Source organism: Mobula hypostoma, chromosome 28 (assembly GCF_963921235.1).
Source record: "Mobula hypostoma chromosome 28, sMobHyp1.1, whole genome shotgun sequence".
In the NCBI taxonomy this organism is placed as follows: Eukaryota; Metazoa; Chordata; class Chondrichthyes; order Myliobatiformes; family Myliobatidae; genus Mobula; species Mobula hypostoma.
In genome coordinates this window covers 24,110,573-24,137,294 of record NC_086124.1, presented here as the reverse complement: position 1 = coordinate 24,137,294, position 26,722 = coordinate 24,110,573, and the positions used below count along the sequence as shown (strand labels likewise).

The 26,722-nt window shown below is 46.2% G+C and overlaps 2 protein-coding genes across 7 annotated transcripts in view; one reads left to right on the top strand and one right to left on the bottom strand.

Annotated features, from left to right (window-relative positions):
* Positions 1–26,722, bottom strand: part of LOC134338942 (deleted in malignant brain tumors 1 protein-like) — a 164,160-nt gene that overhangs the window by 122,788 nt on the left and 14,650 nt on the right. For 3 of the 4 annotated variants that reach the window (XM_063035154.1, XM_063035156.1, XM_063035157.1), the window contains exon 1: positions 5,990–6,155. The exons of the other annotated variant lie outside the window; for it this stretch is intronic. In XM_063035154.1, the coding sequence (XP_062891224.1) occupies positions 5,990–6,065 (76 nt within the window). In that variant the 5' untranslated portion in view covers positions 6,066–6,155. Of the gene's footprint in view, positions 1–5,989; positions 6,156–26,722 lie in introns of those variants that run through there. 4 annotated transcript variants of the gene reach the window in all.
* LOC134338944 (DLA class II histocompatibility antigen, DR-1 beta chain-like) overlaps positions 13,609–26,722 on the top strand; it is a 31,805-nt gene continuing 18,691 nt past the window's right edge. For all 3 annotated transcript variants that reach the window (XM_063035164.1, XM_063035165.1, XM_063035162.1), the window contains exons 1-2: positions 13,609–13,954; positions 15,136–15,312. In XM_063035164.1, coding sequence (XP_062891234.1) covers positions 13,810–13,954; positions 15,136–15,312 — 322 coding nt within the window. In that variant the 5' untranslated portion in view covers positions 13,609–13,809. The remainder of the gene's footprint in view (positions 13,955–15,135; positions 15,313–26,722) is intronic.

Sequence of the window (26,722 nt, the reverse complement as noted above, 5' to 3'; positions counted from 1 at the left end):
GTGGTGGTGCCAAAAATTTATAGGGGCCAGATTTTTAACCTGGCCCACAAGATACCCCTCGGTGGACATTTTGGGGTGAGGAAAACAGTCGGCAGAATCATGAAAGAGTTTTACTGGCCGAACATGAGGAAAGATATTGTTGTATATTGTAGGCGATGCCATTTATGCCAGGTGGTAGGAAAGCCAAATCAAGTCCTGCCAAAAGCGCCCCTTCAGCTGATACCCGCTTTCGGGGAACCTTTTTCCCGAATAATTGTGGATTTTGTCGGTCCCCTGCCCAGAACTGCGAGTGGGCGAGAGTATGTGATGACTATGATGTGCGCCACCACCAGGTTTCAGGAGGTGGTGCCCCTGGCAAGCATCAAGGCTCCCGCAGTGGTAAAGGCGCTTGTGAAATTTTTCACTACGGTGGGGCTGCCCAGGGAAATCCAGTCAGATCAGGGGAGTGTCTTCACATCTCACACATTCTGATGGATGTTAGATGAGATGGGAGCAAAGCAGATTTTGGCCTCCGCATACCACCCAGAGTCCCAAGGGGCGTTGGAACGATTCCACGCCACATTAAAGACAATGATTAAAATTTACTGTCAAGAGAACGCTAGGGGCTGGGATGATGCTTTGCCCCTCTTGTTATTTGCTGTGAGGGACACGGTTCAAGAGTCATTGGGGTTCAGCCCATTCGAGCTCGTCTTCGGTCATCGGCCCAGAGGACCACTGACCTTACTAAAAGAGCAATGGTCCAGTCTGGCAGTCCAAGTTAATATGATTGATTATGTTTTAAAATTTCGTGAGAAGCTTGAAAGGATCTGTGACCTTGCCAAAGAAAATCTGCGACACTCCCAAACTAAAATGAAACAATGGTATGATAGGCATGCCCTCGAACAAGTGTTCCAAGTGGGCGATCAGGTCTTAGTTCTGTTCCCAGTGGTAACGAACCCCCTCCAGGCGAGATTCCACGGTCCGTACAAGGTAATTAAGAAGATAGACCCTTTGAATTATGTTATCAAAACACCGGACAGGCGTAAACCCACACAGTTGGTACACATTAACATGTTAAAATTTACCACGATCAGAAAGCAGACCTAGTTGGTGTTATCACGAAAATTAATGAGACTGGGGTGTCGAATGATACGGGGAAAACCCATCTTGAAAAAATAAATATGGTCCTGACCCGACTGGAGAACTCTATTGTTCTGGCTAATTTGGCTGATAAGGTCTCTCACCTAACCCCCGAATGGAGCGGGCCATTGATAAAGCTAATTAACCGGCACGCCGATGTATGTCCCGATGTCCCGAGGCGATGCAAAGGGATGGTGCATGATGTTGTTGTCACCTCAGACCAGCCTATTAAACAACACCCCTGTAGGATGAACTTGGAGAAGGGCAAGCTAGTGGAGAAAGAAATTGAGCACATGCTAGCCACAGATATTATTAGGCCATCCAAGTCGGAATGGGCGTCCCCCTGTGTGGTTGTCCCAAAAGTTGATGAGAGCATCCGATTCTGTACAGATTACAGAAAATCGATAAAGTGGGGAGAGCTAAGTACATCACAAAGATCAATTTGCTGAAAGGGTACTGGTGTGTTCCTTTAACCGACCGGGCTAGAGAAATCTCAGCATTTGTCACTCCATCCGGGTTATATGAGTATAATGTTTTACCTTTTGGCATGAAAAATGCCCCAGGGACCTTCCAGAGGATGATTAATTCAGTGATAAAGGGATTAAGGAACACAGAAGCCTATATTGATGATTTAGTGGTCTGGAGTGACACGTGGGAGGAGCACATTGTGGCAGTAGAGGAGCTGTTTAAACGGCTGTCCGAAGCCAACCTGACAGTAAACCTCGCAAAAAGTGAGTTCGGCCATGCGAAGGTCACTTATCTGAGATTTGTGGTAGGACAGGGGCAGCTGGCTCCGATGCAGGCTAAGGTGCGGGCTATCTCGGAAGTCCCCACCCCGACAGACAAGAGAGCCCTGAGAAGGTTCTTGGGGATGGTGGGGTACTATAGGAAGTTTTGCAACAACTTTGTGGATATTACCCTCCCTCTTACTAAGCTCTTGCCAAAGAATGCGAAGTTTGTGTGGGACGACTTTGTCAACAAGCCTTCGAGAGTCTTAAGGCGATTTTGTGTCACTATCTTGTGCTGAATGCGCCTGACTTTTCAAAACCCTTCTCCCTAGCAACAGATGCTAGCGACGAAGCAGCCGGGGCGGTGCTGTTGAAGACAGACAAGGAGGGGGTTGATCACCCAGTCGCTTATTTTTCTAAGAAATTTAATATCCATCAGAAAAATTATTCCACTGTGGAGAAAGAGTTACTGGCCATCATACTAGCATTACAACATTTTGAGGTTTATATTTGCCCGGCACAGAAACCACTGGTCATTTACACTGATCACAACCAATTAGTGTTTTTGGCCACTATGAAAAATAAAAACAAAAGATTGCTAAATTGGAGCCTGGTGCTACAGGAATTTGATATAAAAATAAAACATATAAAAGGAACGGAAAATGTGATTGCTGACTGTCTGTCAAGGTGTTGACAACTTAAAGTTCTCTGTATTAGCCAAATAATTGATGACCATGTATATTTGTGTGTATCTAATAATGTATTCATGCCTATAATTTTTACCCCGGTAAAAATCCTTTGAAGGATAGGGATGTGACGAAAGACCAAGTTATCAGAAGATTGATGCTAATGAAGTGATAAGTGAGCCAATGGAGCAGCACTCGGAAATGTTAATGAGAGACGAGAGAGATTAACGAAAAGAGACACAGCTCCGAGTATTGTAAGACGGGTTGCTTTGAACCTGAACTGTTTGAAGTTTGATGGACAGGCGATACCCCAGCAGGGGGATAAAAGGAACAGGTTTGCTAAGGCAAGACAGACACCACGAGATCACAAGACCCTAGAAGTGCGCTGTGCCCCCACAAGTTGGTGGACGTTTTGGAGGTCTGGTCGCAGGTCTGACCATAGACGCACAGGGTGAAAAGGTATGATCGGCGGGAACCTGGTGTGTGTGTCCGCCCTTGTCTGGGTGCCGGGTTCACCGCGGAAGAACGATCGTATCCGGAATGGAGGGGTCACAGTCGGTGACCTCAGAAGACATTAAAAAGGGCTCGCCCAAAAGCTAACTGCGGAGGAACATCAAGGTCTGTCTGAATTCGATTTGCATATCATCATTCGCTCTCTCTCTCCAACGGCACAACAACGATTACTGCGAACTGTACTAAGCTGAACTGAGCTCTGCGTCACTTGAGACTCATCATTTTACCCCTAGACTGCGATAGAGCTTGATTGATTCCTATTATCCTAGTTCTGTGTACATGTGTGTTTTATCATTGCTAACCTGTTGCATTTATATCCTTACGATTAGAGTACTGTGTTACTTATTTCTTTAATAAAACTTTCTTAGTTCCAGTAATCCAGACTCCAACTAAGTGGTCCATTTCTTCTGGTTTGGCAACCCAGTTACGGGGTACGTGACACAAACAACAATGGACCCAGCACTGATCCCTGTGGCACTCCACTAGTCACAGGCCTCCACTCTGAGAAGCAATTCTCTACTACCATTCTTTGGCTTCTTCCATTGAGACAATGTCTAATCCAATTTACCACCTCTCCATGTATACCTAGCGACTGAATTTTCCTAACTAACCTCCCATGCGGGACCTTGTCAAAGGCCTTACTGAAGTTCATGTAGACACCATCCACTGCCTTCCCTTCATCCACTTTCCTGGTAACCTCCTCAAAAAACTCCAACAGATTGGTCAAACATGACCTACCATGCACAAAGCCATGTTGACTCTCCCTAAATAAGTCCCTGTCTATCCAAATACTTGTAGATTCTGTCTCTTAGTACTCCCTCCAATAACTTACCCACTACCAACGTCAAATTTACTGGCCTATAATTTCCTGGACTAATTTTCGATCCTTTTTTAAACAATGTAACAACATGAGCCACTCTCCAATCCTCTGGCACCTCACCCGTAGACACCAACATTTTAAATACATCTGCCAGGGCCCCTGCAATTTCAACACTAGTCTCCTTCAAGGTCCGAGGGAATACCCTGTCAGGTCCTGGGGATTTATCCACTTTAATTTGCCTCAAGAGAGCAATCACCTCCTCCTTTTCAATCTGTACAGTTTTCATGATCTCACTACTTGTTTCTCTTAATTCCATAGACTTCATGCCAGTTTCCTTAGTAAATACAGATGGAAAAACCCATTTAAGTTCTCCATTTCTTTTGGTTCCGCACATAGGCGACCACTCTGATCTTTAAGATGACCAATTTTATCCCTGACGATTCTTCTACTCTTAATATACCTGTATAAGCTCTTTGGATTATCCTTCACTTTCACTGACAATCACCTTTGTAACACATGGTTATTTGAGTTACTATTACCTTCCTGTCAGTTTGAACCATTCTTTTCTGACCTCTCAGCAGTTTCTGAAATACTCAACCACCCCATCTGGTACGAACAATCATTCCAGGGTCACAGCCACTTAGATCACTTTTCTTCCCCCACTCTGATATTTGATCTGAACAACAACTGAACCTCTTGACCATGTCTGCATGCTTTTAGGCACTGAGTTGCTGCCACATGATTGGCTGATTAGATATATGCATTAACAAGCAGATGAACAGGTGTACCTAATAAAGTGGCCATTGAAGATCCCATTGTATAAGAAAACTACCATATCAGCTAAGTTAGTGTTGAGTGCTTTGGAATCATTTATTTTGTCCTGCACTTAAGTCTGAGAAAATAGATCCAATTCTACAACAAAATGACGTCAGTGTTTCCAGAGCAAAATGCATACATTGCCACTCTACTATTTAGGGTCTTGTTTTTAACAACTGTGTTATGTATTTCACTTGCTGAGTGTTTTGGAATAATTTATTTTGTTCCGTCCTGCAATTGGTCAATCAATGAGACTTCTCTTTCTAAAGTTCCTGCCCTCGCACCAAGAACCTGGGCCATGCACTAAGCTTCTTCATGCTGAAGCCTACACAAGGACCCACTCTCACAGCGGCCTCTCCCAAAATGACCGAACTGCTTGTCCCAAGCTTCACTGAAGACCTAACTTGTCTTCTCCCTTCCTCATCTTTCAGAATATTATAGAGTCATACAGTATGACAACAGGTTCTTCTGCCCAACTGGTCTGTGCTGACCCAGGTTTCCATCTAAGCTAATCCAATTTGTAATGTTTGCTCCATCTCCCCGTTAACCTTTCCCATCCATGTAGCATTTGATGGCTCTTGGCCTGGAGCTTAGAAGAACGATTGGGGTGGGGATTCTCATTGAAACCTATGGAATATCGAAAGGGCAGGATAGAGTGGCCGTGGAGAGAGAGTTTCCAATAGCACCAGGGGTCACAACCTCAGAATAGGAGGCTTTAAGTCAGAGGTGAGGAGAAGTTTCTTTTGCTGGAACATGTTGCAGCTGATGGAATGCATTGCCACAGTTGGATGTGGTGGCATAGTCATTGGGTATATTTAAAGCAGAGATTGATAGATTCTTCATCAGAAAGGGCATCAAATGTTATGGGAGGAAACAGGAGAATGGGGTTCAGAAAATAACAGAGCTAATAATAGATGGTGGAACAGTCTCGATGGACTGAATGACCTAATTCTGCTCCCGTGTCTTATGCCTATGTAGCTGTCCAGACGTATTTTCAACATTGTCAATATACCTACCTCAACCATTCCATCCCAAACTCTGGCAGCTGGTTCCAAATATGAACCACATTTTCTGTGGAAAAGTAGTCCCTCAGGTTCCTATTTCTCCCCTCTTAGCTAAACTTTTGTCCTCTAGTTCTTGAATCCCCTATACTGGAAAAAAGGGCTATCTGCCTTCACCGAATTTATGCCCCTTGGAGATGCCACACACCCCTCCCATTGGGAAGAAGGTAGAAAAGTCCGGTAAACTCCACAAGATCCCACAGTCTGCAGCAAGAAGGGTGATCCCCGCGACAGAAATCAACTCACCGGCCGCCGAGCTGTGGGTCCCCGAACGAGCGACGAGGAGCAGGAGGAGCGCCCAGGCAGTGCAATATCGACCCATGGTTGCGACTGTGCCAAAAGCAAAGAGCGGCTGGAGATAAGATGCAGGAGGCAGGAGGAGGCGACCTCCCCGCCCAACGTACCGCCCCAGCCCCAGTCCCAGCCCCGCTCCTCCGCTCCTCAACGCCGAATAGAGCGAGGGAGCAGCCCGGCCGCCGGCGGAGTCACGCGCCGGAGAGAGGGCGGGGGGGGTCTCTGGCGGGAAGCCGCGGCAGCCAATCAGCGGCGGGCGGCCGGATGACGAGCGCACGCGCAGTCTCTGACAGGTGCCGACTCGCCGGTCTCGGGATTGGCTTCACTGGAGAACTCATCTGGTGAGGTGTTGTGGGTGGAACTGAGAAATGAGAAAGGTCTGACCACGATAATGGGACTATATTACAGACCACCCAACAGTCCGAGGGATGCAGAGGAACAAATCTGTAGAGAGGTCACAGGCTATTGCAAGAAACATAATATAGATAGTTTTAACTTTGCACATATTGACTGGGACTCCCATACTGTAAAAGGATGAGATGGGATAGAGTTTGTCAAATTTGTTCAGGAGAGTTTCCAACGAGAGAGTGCACAAAGGGCCGGACTAACCTAGTAGCAAAACTAGCATATGCTACGGGCTGCACATTTTCGAGCGCCCCGCCCGCACTAAATGCTTGCAAGCTGCAGTCTAGTGAAATTGGCATCCGAGCTCACCGTATGCTCACGACTGTTAGAGTGAAGTATGCCCACAGATAAAGAATCTCAGGGTTGTATACGGTGACGTGTGTACTCTGATAGTGAGCTTTACTTTGAAATCTGAACTTTGAAATACCCAGTCCAAACCACATGAAACACTGGGGCAGAAAGGCTCTTCCAAATGAAGTTCAGTAGACGTTCCTCCTACTTTATTTAAATCTGTTGCATTTACCCTTCCTGTTATTCATAATATTCATGCATGAGTCATCTCATAATCTTTTCTCTGCTTAGTGTTTTACCCAGGACGTCAGACCAGAGTCACACTGAATCCTTAGCCTGGCCAGAGGAAAATCCAGTATTTTCCACTTTTGAGTAACACACACAAAATGCCAGAAGAACTCAGGGGCTACAGTAATAAGAGTTGATGTTTTGGGCCAAGACCCTTATAGGGCTCCCATTTTTCCAGTTTTATAAACTTTTGGGGGTTACCCTCCCAAATGGACATAAGTATGTGATGCTACTTTTCTACACTTAAATTTTGGACTCATGGGTTCTCAGAGAAGAATCCGGAACACTGGTGACACATTGGATTTACTATGTACGTATGTCCACAAGGAAATGAATCTCAGAGTTCTATATGGTGACATATATGTACTTTAATAATACATCTACTTTGAACCTTGAACAAGGGACATATGATAGAAAAAAAACCAGATTTTATTGAGTTAACTGCCGCTCTCCGCTCAAAAAATTATTGTTATGTGGATAATCCAGACTAGTTGGTTGTAAGGATATTTAAATGAGACTACTTCCTGGTTGAACAAAGGAACACTATCTTGAGAAATCCCCCAGGTCAGGTTCAGTGCATTTCAGTGTGCTGCAGAATATAATTTTGTGTCTTGGGCACAGAGCCAACACGAGACCTCCCATGTGAAACTTCCCCAAAGCTGAGTTAAGTTCCTCATCTCCCCAAAGAATGCACAGAATTTAAAATATGCAAATTTATGGAGGATGGAACTGGAAATTTATGTAATATATAGTGTGGCTTGCCATCTTTCTTCCACTTCGAAATTGGTAAATTGGTTGATTATTGTTAAGTGTAGGTTTATTGTTTATTTAGTGATAAATATTTAAGAGTACACCCTTTTTCTCCTTTGAGCTGCGCCATCCAGAAACCCCATTTTAATGCTAGCCTAATCACAGGACAATTTACAAAGACCAGTTAACCTACCAACCAGTATGTCTGGGGACTGTGGGAGGAAACCAGAGCACCCAGAGGAAACCCACATGGTCACAGGGAGAACGTACAAACTTCAAGGTGCACATGCTGTGCATTCAAGATGCTCTTTTGCACACTGCTGTTTTAATATGTGGTGATTTGACTCACTGTTGTCTTCCTGTCAGTATGAACCAGTCTGGCCGTTCTCCTCTGACCTCTCTCATTAACAAATTGTTTACACCCACAGAACTGCCACTTTTCTTCCTCATACCATTTTTTGTAAACTCTAGAGACTTGTATGTGAAAATCCCAGGAGATCAGCAGTTTCTGAGATACTCAAACCACCCCATCTGGCACCAACAGTCAAAGTCACTTAGATCACATTTCTTCCCCCATTCTGATGTTTGGTCTGAACAAAAACACATGCATTGAGCTGCTGTCAAATGATGGGCTGATTAGATATTTGCATTAAAGTACCTAATAAAGTGGCCCCTGAGTGAATATCAAGCATTCACTGGAAATGTGTGCAATATGTTGTGTGGCTTGTCCATGTTTCTCCCACACTGAAATTGTCATGTGACCCCAAGCACAAAATCAGGTTTATTATCACTGACATGTGTCGTGAAAGCGATTGTTTTGCAACAGCAGAACATTGCAATGCATAAAAAATGCTATAGATTACAATACATAAATTACAATATATTAAAAATAAATAAGTAGAGAGAAAAGGGAGCAAAATAGTACTCACAAGGTTAGGGACCATTTGGAAATGTGGTGGAGGGGGAGAAGAAGCTGTTCTTAAAACATTGAGCGTGTGCCTTCAGATCCACGTACTTCCTGTCCAATGGTAGCAATGAGAAGAGGGTACATCCTGGGTGATGGGGGTCCTTCATGACGGATGCCACCCTTTTCAGGCATTGCCTTTTGAAGATGGCCTCAAACATCTTGAAAGCAGTGGGAAATTTTGGTTTTTGCATGTCACACCAGCAAATCATTTATCACATCAGCGCACTGAGATGGACAAGGGGAAAGCAATTATACAATGAAGAGTAGGGTCTTCCAGTAACAGAGAAGCACAGTGCAGGCAACAACCAGAGAGATTATGAGGTCCAGATTCCACCTCATCTGACTAGAGGGCCATTCAATGGCCTTATTGTCACAATGGCGGGCCATTGGCAGCAAGGGTGGACCCAAATGCAAGACACATCTTGTGAGGTTACTTAGATTTAGTTTATTGTTGGATACCAGGAGAGCAAGGCAGGAGCAGGAAACAGCGAACTGGACAAGGACTCAGGACTACGACTCGGCTGGGACCAAGGGTCTGGGCTTGGACTCGGAATCGGCTCCCAGAACTAGAGGAGACGAAGAGGATAGGGTATGGATTCCGAGCCCGAGAATGGGCAAGGACCCAGTACCTGGGTCTTGCCTCAGGCTCGCACCCCAGAACCAGGCATGGACATGACATGGGCGAGGGAGAGGAGGAACATGGAAAACAGAGCCTCGGTCTCAGGAGAGCAGGTACATGGAACCATAGACACATACACAGAAGAGAGAGCCGGAACCCCTCCTTGGGTACAGGACATAGGGCCGGGACTCACACACAGAACAGAGAGCTGGGACCCCTCCTTGGATACAGGACATAGGGGCGGGACTCATGACACCCCACGGGGCAACGGCAAGATGGCCTGACTTACCCCACGGAGGCGAGAACAAGACAAGACAAAACAAACACGAATGAACACCAGACAGTACCTATCTAGCTCCGTCCCAAATTTAGCGTTCAAAATCGTGGATGAGAACCCCACTTATGTTACGTACCCCGTAACTAGGTTGCCAAACCAGCAGAAATGGATCACTCAGTTGGAGTCTGGATTACTAGAACTAAGAAAGTTTTATTAAAGAAACAAGCAACACAGTACTCTAATCAAAAGGATAATGAATGCAACAGTTCAGCAATGATAAATATACATGTACACAGAATTAAGATAACAGGATCAATCAAGCTCTATCATTGTCTAGGGGTAAATGACCAGTTTCAAAGTGACGCAAAGTTCAGTTCAATTTAGTTCAGTTCAGTTCGCAGTAATCGCTACCGTGGCGATGGACAGTGGGGGGAAGGAGAGAGAGAGCAAAACGAATGAATATTCAAAACGGCTTCCACACAGACCTTCGCAGTCAGCTCTCGGGCGAGTCCTTTGTGATGTCATCTGAGGTCACCGACCGTGACCCCTCCGTTTCCAGATATGAATCGTTTCCCTGCGGTGAACCTGGCACCCAGGCAAGGGTGGACACACACCAGGTTCCCACCGATTGTGCCTTTCCACCCTGAGCGTCTATGGCTTGATCCCGCCATCAGACGTCCAAAACTTCCCACCGACTTGTGAGAGACGCACCGCTTCCAGGGTCTTGTTACCTCCGGGTGTCGTGTGTGTCCTGCCTTAGTGAACCTGTCCCTTTTTATCCCCCTGCTGGGGTATCGCCTGTCCATCACTTCAAACAGTTCAGGGTTCAAAGGGGGAGCCGATCTTGACAGCTCTCCTTCCGTTACTCTCTCCCGCCCCCTCATTAACATCTCCAACTGCTGCTCCATTGTTTTCTTTATCTCTCTCTCTCCTGAAGACAGGTGGCAGACCAACTGCTGATCCCACTGGTGCCAGCACAGGACAGCTAACATCTTAATCTATGTGTATTCTCGTCACACCGCGATGTGCTGAGTTGTGGCCCGCGGCTCCACAGTTTCGTGCAGTCACGTGCAGAGCCGTTGCCCCATCAAGCCATGATGGCATTCTCTGGTGCCGCTGCATATGAGGGTAGAACGGTCACTCGAGTCGAGTATAACACTCTCCAAAGGGGTTATTCCCTTAATGGAGAACAGCTATGCGTGGCATTGTTCGATGTGGAGATGCTGGTGCACGGTCATTGACAGATTCAGGTCAGGGTCCAGTGGCTGGAGTGCAAGGCGACTGGAGACCCGTCACTGCTACAGCCATCCCCGGCCCTCACTGTCATTGTGATGTGTCTTTATCTTCCGCCAGCCCTACAACTGAGGACTTAGTTGCATCGCTCTTTGTCTGGAACTTCTCCGTTAACCTTACCACCGTGGGTGACCCTACCAGGGCCTAAGCTCCAGGCGGCATCACTCTCAGGAACTCACGAGCCTCCCCACCATGATAAGGTGACGATCCTCGGAGAGACTCAAAAGGGACATGCTAGATTTCTTTAGCCTCCTGAGGAAACACAGGCATTGGTGAGTGCTCTTGGCCTTGGTGTTTAGGTGGTTGGACAAGGATAGAACATTAGTGATGTTCACACCTAGGAACAGGAAGCTGTTAACCCTCTGAGCCTCAGTACCAAAGATGGAAACAAGAACATGTGCCTCTTTCCTAATGTTACTGACAAAGCCTTTTGTTCTGCTGACAGTCAGGGAGAGGCTGTCGTCACGACTCCATGCCACTAGGCTCTCTTGTATCTTCCTCTCCTCCCCCTCATTGCTTTTTCAGGTTCAGCCCACTACAATGGTGTCTTCCTCAAACCTGTAGATGGAATTAGCACAGACTGTGGCCGCACAGTTGTGAGTGTACAAGAAACAGAGAAGGAGGCTGAGGCCACAGCCTAGTGAGATTCCAGAGAAGGTAGTCACCTCATCCCTGGTTTCTTATGCCACCCAGTCCATTGTCGGCAGCTCTTAAGAATTATCACCCGTAATATCTGCACCACTCTGCTCCTCTAAGTAGCTTAGTTACCTCTTTCTTCAAACATCTGTTGACCTTTGCAACTTTTGCCATTGGCATCTCAACGTCACATTTCAAAGGTGCATTGAATGTCAGAGGAATGTATACAATATATACCCTGAAACTCCCTTTCTTCGCAAACATCCATGAAAACAGAGGAGTTCCCCAAAGAATGAATGACGGTTAAATATTGGAACCCCAAAGCCCACCCCCAGCTCACCCCTCCCACGCATAAGCAGCAGCAAGGCAACAACCCCCCTCTCCTCCACCAGTAAAAAAGCATCAGCACCCCCCACGAAGAACTCAAGTGTGCAGCAAAGCATCAATAAAGACAAAGACTTGCAGTACCCCAAAGACTACTCGTTCACCTGGTATTCAACATACCACGGGCTCTTTCTCTCTCTCTCTCTCTCTCCCTAATAAGGGAAAAAGAGATGTCCCCATTTCACAGTGAGAGGGGAGGTATAATAAACAACAGACTTAAAATTCTGCTGCGTTGCTTTTTCCGAGCTCTGTGTCCTTTCGTCTCCCACAACACACCAGGCACTGGCACCGACCTCGAATCCGCCTGCCTCCAGAGCCACCGGAATCCGGCACACCAAAGGTGCGCGAGTCTTCCAGGCCGCGTCCATGGCATATCAAAAAGCAGCCAGTCCTGAGACCCCAAGAGCGGGTCCCAATCCCGCAAAGAACCGAAGTCAGCGTGTCACTCCAGGTCAGGATCTTCAAAAGAACCCCGAAAAGGGAAAAAAAAGAAAGAAATAGAGCTGTTTCCAAAGATGCAAGCAAAGGAATCGCCATGATGTGCCATCGGCCTCCTGAGCGTTTGATGACACATTTAATTGACACGGAATGTCTTCAAAGATGCTACATAAATGTAAGACACACAAACTGCCAGAGGAACCCATCAGGTCAGGCAATGTCTAGAGAGGGAAATGGACAATCAATGTCTCACACCGAGAACCTTCATCAGAACTGGAAAGGAAGGTGGGGGGGGGTGGTGGGTGGGGGAAGCCAGAATGAGAAGGTGGGAGGAGGGGAAGGTGTACATGCTTGCAGGTGATAGGTGAGACCAGGAGAGGGGGAAGGTGGGTGGGATGGGTTGAGGTTTTGGGATAAGAAGCTGGAAGGTGATTGGTGGAAGAGGTTAAGGCTGAAGAAGAAGGAATCTGATAGGAATGGAAAATGAAGCAAACTCACACCTTCCCCTTCATCTGGCATATCCCCATCCACTACCCACCTGTCTACCATCCAAACACCTGCTATCCCCTCTTACCTGGTAGCCCCCCTCCACACACACAAACACAGTCCCTCTCACCTGGTATACTCCCTCCCCCTATCACCCACCTTATTGCTCAACTGGTATCCCATCCACTCACCTTCCCCCTCACCTGCTTTCCCCCCATTCCACCTCCCCCTCGCCTGGTATTACACCCACCCACCTCCCTTCTCACCTGGCATCCCAGCCTCAGCTGGTGTCCCACCCACACACCTACCTCCCGCTCACCTGGTATCCCACCCACACACCTACCTCCCCCTCACCTGGTATCCCACCCACCAACCTACCTCCCCCTCCCCTGGTATCCCACCCACACACCTACCTCCCGCTCACCTGGTATCCCACCCACACACCTACCTCCCCCTCACCTGGTATCCCACCCACCAACCTACCTCCCCCTCCCCTGGTATCCCACCCACACACCTACCTCCCCGTCACCTGGTGCCCCACCCACACACCTACCTCCCCCTCACCTGGTATCTCACCCACACACCTACCTCCCCCTCACCTGGTGTTCCACCCACACACCTGCCTCCCCCCTCACCTGGTGTCGCACCCACACACCTACCACCCCGTCACCTGTTATTACCCGACCCCATCCACGCTCCTCTCAGCTGGTATCCCAATCACCTTTCGTCTACTGTTGTTGAGTCTCATTGAGAATAAAGCGCCATATGGAAACAGAAGGCGTTCCCTCCCGCCTCGCCCCGCCTGTCTGTGGCAGCAGCCGTCCACTCAGCCGGGGAAACTTCTACATCGATCGCCTCCCGTTACGGGACCTGCCGGCTGGCGATCGGTTTCGCGCGTAGAGGCTGTGTGACCAGGTCCTCAGCCTTCGGCGAAAGGGATGTGGGGAATGATGCCGTCTCCGCGAACCGTGAGCCAGCTGCTCCTCCCGCTGTCTCAGGAGCCGCCGGCCGGCGTGAGGCGACGCCGCTCTCCCTCTCTGCTCGCCGCCTTCCTCCTCCTCCTCAACGGCTCCACTGCCCTGGGTGAGGAGCGCAGCGCCCCAGGGATGGGAGGGGGCACCGATGGACCGTAGGGAGGTAGAGGGGGGTGGGGACACTGAGGGAGGGTGGGCAAGAGAGGGAAGAGGGCAACTAGGGAGGGAGGGGAAGGTAAAGGTCAGGAGGGAAAGGGAGACCTCGCTGAAGGAAGGTGGAGAGAGTAGCACCAAGGGAGGGTGGGGAGGAGAACTGAGGGAGAGTTAAGAGGGGAGGGGAATGGCCACCGATGGAGGGTGGGGAGGAGAGGGGAGTGACATTGAGGCAGGGTGGGGAGTGAGCACCAAAGGAGGGTGGAGAGCTGAGGGGAAGGGTGCCAATGGAAGGTGGGAGGGGGTGCCAAGGGAAGGTGGGGAGGAGCGGCCAAGGGAAGGTGGGGAGGAGCGGGCGCCAATGGAGGGTAGTGGAGTGGGCACCATGGGATGGGGGGTGTTCCAAAGGAGAGGGGAGAGGGCATTGAATGGGCACGGGAAGGGAAGGAGGCACTGAGAGAGAGAGCAGGTAGAGAGGGAGTGAAGGTGAATTGAGTCTTGTTGAGGGGGTGGTGGAAGAGAAGGGGTCACTGGGGATGGTTGTGTGGGGAAGGAATTAGGGTGCCAAAGGTGTGTGGGGAGGGAGAGGGGTGCTAAGTGTGGGACGGAAGGCTGAGGAGTGGAGTTGTGGGGGTGCAGAGAGTGGGGAGGATAGAGGGCACTGAGATTGGGAGGGGGCCATGGGTGAGTGGGTGGGGAGGGACTGCCAAGGATGTTTGGGGAGGGAAGTAGTCACTGAGGGTGGGTAGGGAGAGAGGGGGTGGGTGGAGAGTTGGGTGTGGACGGTGAGGAGAGATGTCTGTGGGGAGAGGTGTTGAGGGAAGGGCACTTCGATGGCGAGGAGGGGTTTGGGCGAAGAGATGGGTGGGGACGTGGGCATCGAACTGAGGAAGAGGTGGGTGCAGAGAGTGAGGGTGAAGGGTCAGCAGCACCACCACCAAATCCCAGCTATTGGAGTTTTACGGTGGGAGGGAGAGGTGGCTCTGGAGGAGTGGCACCTGTTGCCGTCAGAATGGTGAGGTATCCACAGAAGGGAGAGACAAATTTGTTCTTTCAGGTTGATTAATTTTAAAGTTTTAAAATGAGCCATTTCACTCTCATAAATGGTTAACGGATCGATTATTATTCGCTTGCCAGGAATGCACATCGGTCAAGTGACTTTCTCTGGTAAAGGTTCAGAGTTCTCAATGGCTACCCTGCAGTTTGCTTACAATGGAGAAACGGCCGTTCGCTTTAATTATACAACAGGAAAGTTTGTGGCCATCAATCCAATTGTGAAGTCTTTCGTGGACGATCTGAACCTGCAATCGAAAGGTTATCAGAAATGTTGCCCACTATGTTAATAACATGCCATGGAGATCGTTCACCTGGTTGTTCAAGCTCTGACGGGTAAAGTTTATTTTCACAAAAAAAAATTTGCAGATGCTGGAAATCCAAGCAGCACACACAAAGTGCTGGAGGAGCTCAGCAGGCCAGGCAGTATCTATGGAAAAGAGTACAGACGACGTTTCGGACTGAGACCATTCATCAGGACTGGAGAAACAAGTTGAGGAGTCAGAGTTAGGAGGTGGAGAGGGGTGAAGTAAGGAGCTGGGAAGTTGATTGGGAAAAGAGGTGCAGGACTGGAGGAGGAGGAATCTGATAGGAAAGGACAGAAGGGCATGGAAGAAAGAAAGGGGGGAAGCACCAGAGGGAGGTGATGTGCAGGTAAGGTGAGAGAGGGAAAAGGGAATGGGGAATGATGAAGTGGGGGGGGGGGCATTACTGGAAGTTCAAGAAATCAAGGTTCATGCAATCAGGTTGGAGGCTACCCATGTGGAATATAAGATGTTACTCCTCCAACCTGAGTGCGGCCTCATCTTGAAAGAAGAGGAGGCCATGGCATGGGAGTGGGAAGTGGAATTAAAGTTTTGTTTTCAAAGCGATGTTCAAGCAGGCTGTGTGGCATAGGCTGACAGAGAGGGCAAATCAAGGGAACACACGCACCAGTCCTCAAAGAGGAATCAGAAGTGGAGGGAGTGAGCAATTTCAAGTTATCAGGTGGCAATATCTCTGAGGATCTATCCTGGGTCCTACATCATGAGGCAGTTACAAAAAGGCACGACAGTGACTATATTTCATTATGAGTTTGAGGAGATTTGGTATGTCAAAGATGCACGTAAATTTCTACGGATTTACCGTGGAGAGGTATAACTGGCTGCACATGGGGGTAGGGGGTGTAGATACCGCAAAGGGTTGAAAGAAGCTGCAGAAAGTTGTGAACTCAGTCATGTTCCATCATGGGTACGAGCCTCCTTAGCATTCAGGAATCTTCAAGAGTGATGCCTCAAAGACATCAGCTGAGAGTATAGTACAGAGATCAGCCCTTTATTATTAAAGCTAAGAATGAGTTTTTCCCCACAACATAGCAGGTGGTAGACGAAGAAAAGAGGGAAATTTTTCCTTGACAAAGTGGCGAATCTGCAGGTATTAAAAAAATGATTATGCGGAAGGCTATATTTACTGCACAGGTTATCAAAACTATCAATATGTTATCAGTGTACAAATCCTTAATGCGCATAAGACCGTTCAAACCCCATTGTCGCAAAAATGAATTGATTGTGGAGGGAAGAAGTAGATGGTTTCTATGAATGGGACCCAAAACTGAAGCTGATGTGAACTTACAGTGGAGCGAAATTGATTAAAAATTTTGACGGTGGAGAGCATGACTGAGTTAGATGTGAATTGAGAGGATTTCAATGGTAAGGAAGAATGCACTAAAGCTGGGAGAGACGAGGAGTGGCAAGACCATGTCCCAAGTGGGCACCAGTTTATATCTGGCCGGTGGAGCCAAAATAATACCTTTTGAATGTTTGATGCCCAGTAATAATGAATAAAGCTAGAAAGACCCATTCTACTTACGTCACGACCTCTTTGGAGAGTGCTCTCATTAACCCTTGGGACCTTATTTTCCCAAATAAAGGAGGTTATACTTTGGCTGACCGATTTGAAGGATAACTTAGATAAGAAAATTGGCAAGCACTGGAACAAATAAAGAAATCTGGGAAGTATAGTCATTTTCACCGATTGAATTCTCCCAGCTATAGTAAGGGGTAAACTGCGCCATCTTTCAAAATCAGCCTTCATTTGGCTAACCTGAGACCTGTAATTAGCTTCAAACAGAGATGTAAAAGAGCAAGTAATGTGCATTCCTAGGTATACAAAACTATCTTGAGATACAGGAAAAGGCAAAGATTCCTGTCGGATCTCTAGGGCCAAGTTATTAATGGGAAATCATTTGCTTTTTTGAAGGTTCAGTTTATAGTCATAGAAGGCTCCAAATTGACCTAATAATGACACAATAGCAGGACTGCTACCTGCAGGGACGCTAACGTAAAGTAAGAGGTCATCAGCATATAGGGATACACGGTGTTCCACGTTCCCTCTCCTAACACCTTGAAATAATGTAGTTGACTTAAAGTGCAATAGAAAGAGGCTCAATTGCAATTGCAAAAAGAAGAGGGAACAATGGGCAGCCTTGGTGACTGCCATGTATTAATGGGGAATAGTCAGATCGAGAATAATTTGTCTGTATATATGCTAAAGGCAAGTGATATAATAGCTTAACGCAGGCTACAAATATTCTGCCAAATCCAAGTTTCTCCAAAACACTAAACAAGTATACCCACTTCACTCTATCAAATGCCTTCTCCGTGCCCAAGGAAATAACAACCTGCGGACTCAGAGAATCACTGGGCGAATAAACCACGTCAGCCAGTTGACGGATATTAAAAAAAGAATGGCAATTTTTAATGAAACCTGTTTGATCATCTGAGATTATCTTGGGAAGGGGACGTTCTAAACGGCGCGCAAGCACTTTAGCCAAAATTTTCACATCCACATTCAAAAGTGAGATGGGGCGATATGATCCACATTGAGTCGGGTCCTTGTCCTTTTTAAGAAGAAGTGAAATAGATGCCTGTGAAAGAGTAGGGGGTAAGGAACCATTCTCCAAAGATTCCTGAAACACTTCCAGAAGGACCGGTATGAGCTTATCCTTAAATTTCTTATAAAATTCTATTGGATAACCATCAGGACCTGGGGACTTACCACTCTGCATAGCCATAATGGCATTATTAATCTCTTCCTGCCCCAAGAGCCCGATCTAAATTCTCCACCTCCTCTGGTTCCTTTGGTATTTCCAAATTATCAAAAAAATGTTCCATATTCATTATATCTGATGGAAACTCTGAGGTATACAGAGAGGAATAAAAAGTTGCAAAGATGTTATTAATCTCTTTTGGATTGCTTGTCAAGCTTTGGCGCGTGTCTCTTATCTGGGGAATAAGTCGTGATGCAGCTTGACTCTCCCATAAGCCGGCTCCCCCTGTCACCATATTCATAATAGAGGCCACGTCTCTTAAGAATTAATTGTTCAGATAGGTTTGTAGAGAGAAGATTAAACTTCGCTTGCAAATCAGCCCTGCTTTTATGTAATTCCGCACTGGGTGCCTCAGAATATTGCCTATCCAGGTCCAAAATAGATTGCGATAACACTTGCATTTCCTTCCTATGCTCTTTATTGGCATGTGAGGTATAAGATATTATTTGACCCCTCAAGTAAGCTTTTAAAGTTTCCCAAAGTAAAGAGTACGATACCGACTCAGTTTTGTTGGTCTCGAAGAATGTGTCAATGTTAGCCGATATATAATTATAACATTTCTCATTGGAAAGCAAAAGGGGATTAAGTCGCCACAGAGGCTGTTCTCTAATGTTTAAAGGAAAACATAGGTCCAGTTTCACGGGCAAGTGATCAGATATAACTATAGCAGTGTACTCAATTTGTCTAATCATTGGTATCAAGGAGCTATCTATAAAGCAATAGTAGTGTAGCCTGGAATAGGAGTGGTGAACATGAGAAAAGAAAGAGAATTGCCTAACTGATGGATTCAAAAATCTCCAAGGTTCCATATAACCATTTTCATAGAAAATAGGTGCAGGAGTAGGCCATTCAGCCCTTCGAGCCTGCAGCACCATTCAGTATGATTATGGCTGATCATCCAACTCAGAACCTTGTACCTGCCTTCTCTCCATACCCCCTGATCCCTTTAGCCACAAGGGCCATATCTAACCCCCTCTTAAATATAGCCAATGAACTGGCCTCAACTGTTTCCTGTGGCAGAGAATTCCACAGATTCACCACTCTCTGTGTGAAGAAGTTTTTCTTCATCTCGGTCCTAAAAGGCTTCCCCTTTATCCTCAAACTGTGACCCCTCGTTCTGGACTTCCCCAACATCGGGAACAATCTTCCTGCATCCAGCCTGTCCAGACCCTTTAGAATTTTACACATTTCAATAAGATTCCCCCTCAATCTTCTAAATTCCAGAGAATATATGCCTAGTCGATCCAGTCTTCCATCATATGAAAGTCGTGCCATCCCAGAAATCAACCTGGTGAACCTTCTTTGTACTCCCTCTATGGCAAGAATGTCTTTCCTCAGATTAGAGGACCAAAACTGCACCCAATACTCTAGGTGTGGTCTCACCAAGGCCTTGTACATCTGCAGTAGTACCTCCTTGCTCCTGTACTCCAATCCTCTTGCTATGAATGGCAGCATACCATTCGTCTTTTTCTCCGCCTGCTGTACCTGCATGCCCACTTTCAATGACTGATGTACAATGACATCCAGGTCTCGTTGCACCTCCCCTTTTCCTAATCGGCCACCATTCAGATAGTAATCTGTTTTCCTTTTCTTGCCACCAAAGTGAATAACCTCACATTTATCAACATTAAATTGCATCTGCCATGAATTTGCCCACTCACCTAACCTATCCAAGTCACCCTGCATCCTCCTCCCAGCTAACACTGCTGCCCAGCTTCATGTCATCAGCAAACTTGGAGATGCTGCATTTAATTCCCTCGTCTAAGTCATTAATATATATTGTAAACAATGGGGGTCCCAGCACTGAGCCTTGCGGTACCCCACTAGTCACTGCCTGCCATTCTGAAAAGGTCCCGTTTATTCCCACTCTTTGCTTCCTGTCTGCCAAACAATTCTCTATCCACATCAATACCATACCCCCAATACCGTGTGCTTTAAGTTGGCACACTAATCTCCTTTGTGGGACATTGTCAAAAGCCTTTTGAAAATCCAAATATACCACATCCACTGGTTCTCCCCTATCCACTCTACTAGTTACATCCTCAAAAAATTCTATGAGATTCGTCAGACATGATTTTCCTTTCACAAATCGATACTGACTTTGTCCGATGATATCATCGCTTTCCAAATGTGCTGTTATCACATCTTTGATAACTGACTCCAGCATTTTGCCCGCCACCGATGTCAGGCTTAATGGTCTATAATTACTCGGTTTCTCTCTCCCTTCTTTTTTCAAAAGCGGGGTTACATTAGCCACCCTCCAATCCTCAGGAACTAATCCAGAATCTAAAGAGTTTTGAAAGATTATCACTAATGCATCCACTATTTCTTGGGCTACTTCCTTAAGCACTCTGGGATGCAGACCATCTGGCCCTGGGGATTTATCTGCCTTTAATCCCTTCAATTTACCTAACACCACTTCCCTACTGACATGTATTTCCCTCAGGTCCTCCATCGCACTAAACCCTCGGTCCCCTACTATTTCCGGAAGATTATTTATGTCCTCCTTAGTGAAGACAGAACCAAAGTAGTTATTCAAATGGTCTGCCATGCCCTTGTTCCCCATGATCAATTCACCTGTTTCTGACCATAAGGGATGTACATTTGTCTTTACCAGTCTTTTTCTTTTCACATATCTATAAAAGCTCTTACAGTCAGTTTTTATGTTCCCGGCCAGTTTTCTCTCATAATCTTTTTTCCCTTCCTAATTAAGCCCTTTGTCCTCCTCTGCTGGACTCTGAAATTCTCCCAGTCCTCTGGTGTGCTGCTTTTTCTGGCTAATTTGTATGTTTCTTCTTTGGAATTGATACTATCCCTAATTTCTCTTGTCAGCCACGGGTGCACTACCTTCCCTGGTTTATTCTTTTGCCAAACTGGGATGAACAATTGTTGTAGTTCATCCGTGCAATCTTTAAATGCTTGCCATTGCATATCCACCGACAACCCTTTAAGTATCATTTGCCAGTCTATCTTAGCTAATTCATGTCTCATACCTTCAAAGTTACCCTTCTTTAAGTTCAGAACCTTTGTTTCTGATTTAACTATATCACTCTCCATCTTAATGAAGAATTCCACCATATTGTGGTCACTCTTACCCAAGGGGCCTAGCACGACAAGATTGCTAACTAACCCTTCCTCATTGCTCAGTACCCAGTCTAGAATGGCCTGCTGTCTAGTTGGTTCCTCGACGTGTTGGTTCAGAAAACTATCCCACATACATTCTAAGAAATCCTCTTCCTCAGCACCCTTACCAATTTGGTTCACCCAATCTATATGTAGATTGAAGTCACCCATTATAACTGCTGTTCCCTTATTGCACGTTTAATGCCATCCCCAACCTCACTACTACTGTTAGGTGGCCTGTACACAACTCCCACCAGCGTTTTCTGCCCCTTAGTGTTATGCAGTTCTACCCATATCTATTCCACATCCTCCCGGCTAATGTCCTTCCTTTCTATTGCATTAATCTCCTCACTAACCAACAATGCCACCCCACCCCCTTTTCATTCATGTCTATCCCTCCTCAATATTGAATATCCCTGAATGTTGAGTTCCCATCCTTGTTCACCCTGGAGCCATGTCTCTGTGATCCCAACTATATCATATTCATTAAAAACTATCTTCACATTCAATTCATCCACCTTGTTATGAATGCTCCTTGCATTGACACACAAAGCCTTCAGGCTTGCTTTTACAACACACTTAGCCCTTATACAATTATGTTGAAAAGTGTCCCTTTTTGATTTTTGCCCTGGATTTTGTTGCATAAACATCGAGAAGGCCTTTGCTATACCAGGAAATGTTCCCCTAGAGCTAGACCTATCAAGCAGTGGGTCAATAGCACAGATCAAATCTCCTGAACAGATTAGATGGTGTGTATTCAGGTTAGGTATTAATGACAAAACCTTATTTGCAAAGTGGACGTCGTCCCAATTAGGGGCATAAACATTTACCAAAATGACAGGTATCTGAAAAAGAGATACAGAGAGTATAATAAAACGACCATTCGGGTCACTGATTACATCAGATGGTGTAAACTACATTCTATTGGTGATTAATATTGCCACCCCCTTGGACCTACTATTAAATCTGGAATGAAAAACCTGACTAATCCACGCTTTACGAAGTCTATTATGGTCTGCCACTATTAAATGTGTCTCTTGTAGAAATAGTATATCTGCTTTTAATTGTTTCAGATGAGAGAAAACTTCAGCTCTTTTAACAGGACCATTGAGCCCCTTTACATTCCAAGAAATAAACCTCACAGGGTGGCCTCCACCAGCAGCACTCATGTCAACCATATCAAAAAACAAACAGGACCTACAATCCAAACAGTGCAAGGGCACAAGCTGCACACAATAACGCACAATGAAAAGGAAGTCTGGCCAATCCGTAACACACAAAACAATAAGCTGCCATGGTGCCATGCAAAACACTCCCCCCACCCCTTTACACAAACAACAAAAAAACCCAATTAACCCCCGAAAACTAGATCTACCTCCCCAACTGAGGATGATCACAGGCATTACCAAACAAAACACTTCCAAAGCATTCCCCATACAACCAAACTTTCAATCTAATCCAGGGTGGCTCCCCTCCTTAAAACTTATACCATCACTTATTCTACCTTTAATATATTTAGGCTAAAGATAACACAGGTCAAGCAAAACATTAAAAAAAAACTAGGAAACTAAATGCCAGAGATACAAATCCCAAATATTTACATTTTGCTGGTTGAAAGTTTTTGTTAATCAGATTCCGCAGCACAGCAGTTCGACCTGATTGTGTTCCTCAAATTAAACTGGAAAAAATGAACAAAGAAGTGGATTGCGAAAATTAACAGTTTGCCTCGGCTAGAGGCCCCTTCAATGCTGCATGAATAACCTAAAAAAAAAGTCATTGCTCTTCTCGTTCTTCTTCTCCCCAGTGCGAATGGTAAAACTCTTTGGCCGCCTCTGGTGTATCGAAATAATGCTTTTCACCTTCATGCATGACCTGGAGCTGGGCAGGATACAAGAGGCCAAACCTGACCCCTTTCCCGTAGAGCAGGGATTTCACCTCCTTGAAAGCTGCTCGTTTTCTCCCCAGTTCAGCACTAAAATCTTCATAAAAAAACATGCGGTGTCCGCGGAAATATGGCTTCTGCTTCCGTCTATTGATGCGTTGCTTATCTTAAAGAATTGAAAGAGAACCAGGAACCAGGTCTCGTTTGCTTAGCTTCAGAGACACTGAAAGGTTTAGGCCTGACTCGGTGAGCACGAGAAAGCACGAGAGGCCTTGGGAAGAAATTTGTCCCCAGCACTTTGTCAAAAAACTCGGTCATAAATTTAACAGGGTTCGAACCTTCCAAATTTTCAGGAATGCCGACCACTCTCAAATTGGATCTCCGCGACCGATTTTCGAGGCCATCAAGCTTTCTCTTCAGAAATGCGTTTTCGCTCTGCAACGCTGCAATGGCGGCTTCGGCGCTCACCGGTCAGTCACTGTAATCATTCAGGCCGTCTTCAACCCTACGAATGCGTTCATCGTGTGACTCGTAATAAGACATAATTTGTTCCATGGTAGCATTCACTGGTGACAAAGCATCTTCAAGTTCTCTTTTTAGGACAGAATGCATCACTTGCATCATGTCAGTAAGAAGTACTAAACAAAGCCTCTCCAAGTCATCGGGCAGTGCAGGTCCACGTCCAGCAACGTGCAACAGCACCATTACTGTAACATCAGCTTTCTTGCTCGAGGCTTCACTATCTGTTTCCCCAGTTTTACTTCGAAGGTACATTTTATTTGCCATTTCAGCATCCAGCAACGTCCCAGGTTGTTCACAATGTTAAATATTCAGTTATCTCAAGCATACGGCAAAGATAAACAGGTAGATTTCCAATAAAAGTTGGGAGCCACACTCACACGCACCCAGTCACTCCATGCTCAACCTGGAAGTCCCAAAAGTCGACATTTTTAAATAAGCATTTTTTCTTCTCCCTTATTCTGAATTTTGATAATTTCTTCTTGCAAGCTCCCTTTCTGTTCTTCCACCTTGAAAAGGAATGGGCTAATTACCCAGTCTGAAATTTCTGGATCATTCAAATCCTTGAATCAATTCTGAAAATCTTTCTTTGGTGCCTGCAGGTGTAAGGAGCACTCTTGCAAATCACTATCTGTGAAAGAGAGTGCCATACTTTCCATGCAGGGAAACTGAGAACATTCTTCTCCCAATGTTTTGTTTACATATTTCCAATTTTCTGATAAAAGTGGACACTGCACTTTTTGCCTGGATTAAATTGAAGTTTTCACCCTGCAGTTTCATATTTAGAATGTTCAGTTTGTCATACAGATTGGCTTTGTTTGCCACATCTCCATATAGAAGTTCAATCTTGTTGACTTCCACCAGTGTCATAAATATCAAAGAAATGTTTTAAGTAGCAGCCTTTTGACAGCCAACACACTTCAGTGTGAAGAAGCAAGCGTTCAATCTCTGCATTGTTATCTTGGCATAAATGGTGAAATATTCTGCTATTTAATGGATGAGCTTTAATTTTGTTGATAGCAGATATTACAAGAGTCATGCTTGAAAAAAGTCACGAGTTGAGGTATTACAAATAGGAAACATGGGGCGCTGCTGATCTAATGGGATGGAATAAAACCATACTCCAGGTATGTAACTTTGTATTGACACACTTTGTATAGTTTCTGTTTCTTAGCAGGATTATAATTCAAGGCTTCACTGCCTTCAAACTTGTAGAGATCACACCGTACATACTGTGACAAGAATACAAATAGATTAAGATGTAGCTGTCCTGTGCTGGCACCAGTGGGATCAGCAGTTGGTCTGCCACCTGTCTTCAGGAGAGAGAGAGAGATAAGGAAAACAATGGAGCAGCATTTGGAGATGTTAATGAAGGGGAAGGAGAGCTGTCAAGATCAGCTCCCCCTTTGAACCCTGAACTGTTTGAAGTGATGGACAGGCGATACCCCAGCAGGGGGTTAAAAAGGGACAGGTTCGCTAAGGCGACACACACACGACACCCGAGGTAACAAGACCCTGGAAGCGGTGCGTCTCTCACAAGTCAGTGGGAAGTACCGGGCCATAGACGCACAGGGTGGAAAGGCACGATCGGCGGGAACCTGGTGTGTGTCCACCCTTGCCTGGGTGCCAGGTTCACCGCAGGGAAATGATCGTATCTGGAAACGGAGGGGTCACGGTCGGTGACCTCAGATGACATCACAAAAGACTCGCCCGAAAGCTGACTGCGAAGGTCTGTGTGGAAGCCTTGAATATTCATTCATTTTGCTCTCTCTCTCTCCTTCCCCCCACAGTCCATCGCCACGGCAGCGATTACTGCGAACTGAACTGAACTAAATTGAACTGAACTTTGCGTCACTTTGAAACTGGTCATTTACCCCTAGACAACGATAGAGCATGATTGATCCTGTTATCTTAACTCTGTGTACATGTATGTTTATCATTGCTGAACTGTTGCATTCATTATCCTTTTGATTAGAGTACTGTGTTGCTTTTTTCTTTAATAAAACTTTCTTAGTTCTAGTAATCCAGACTCCAACTGAGTGATCCATTTCTGTTGGTTTGGCAACCCAGTTACGGGGTACGTAACATAAGTGGGGTTCCCGTCCGTGATTTTGAACACTAAATTTGGGACGGAGTAAATTGATTGGGTCAAAATTCCCGAAAGAAAGAAAAGACAAACAGCAGAAATGGAGGCTGAGGAATTTATAAAGGCGCCGACCTTGGAGGCATTAGAGGATGCCAGGAAATCGGAATTGGAAGCTGTGGCCAAATGGTTGAATCTTGCTAAGGGGAAGTCGACAATGAGGAGAGAGGAGATACACAGAGCTGTCGTAGAGCACTATGTATCTAAAGGTGTGTTTCCCCAAGGCGAGCTGGAGGTGGTGTCTATTGAAAAACCTGCTGGAGACGCGGTACTGGTGCAGCTTGAAAAACTGAGACTCGAGCACGAGTTCCGGGTAAGGCAGTTGGAGCGAGAAGAGAAAGAGAGGGACAGACAGTTGGAGCGAGAAGAGAACGAGAGAGAGTTAGAAAGGAAAGAGAGGGAGTTAGAAAGGTAAGAGAGAGAGAGGCAGTTGGAGCGAGAAGAGAGGCAGTTGGAGAAACAGAGGGAAAGGGAATTCAAGCTGGAGAAGTTAAGGATAAGGGCAGAGCAGGGGCCTGTGCTGAACCAAGGTGGAGGGTTCTGGGCGACCCAGGAGGTTAGGCTGGTTCCCCCATTTGATGATACTGACGTGGATCAGTACTTTCTCCATTTCGAAAAAGTTGCTACGTCAGGACTGGCCGAGGGATAAGTGGGCTGTTTTGTTTCAGAGTGTACTAATAGGGAAAGCCCAACAAGCTTACTCAGCTTTGTCCATGGAAGATGCCCGGAGGTACGAGGTGGTGAAAGAGGCCATCCTCAGGATTTATGAGTTGGTCCCGGAGGTATACCGGCAGAGGTTCTGGAATGCGAGGAAGCAGTGGGACCGCACGTATTTAGAGTTTGCCCATGAGATGCAGACATATTGTGAACGTTGGTGCGCCTCGAAGGGGGTAGAGGGGGATTATGACAGACTGCT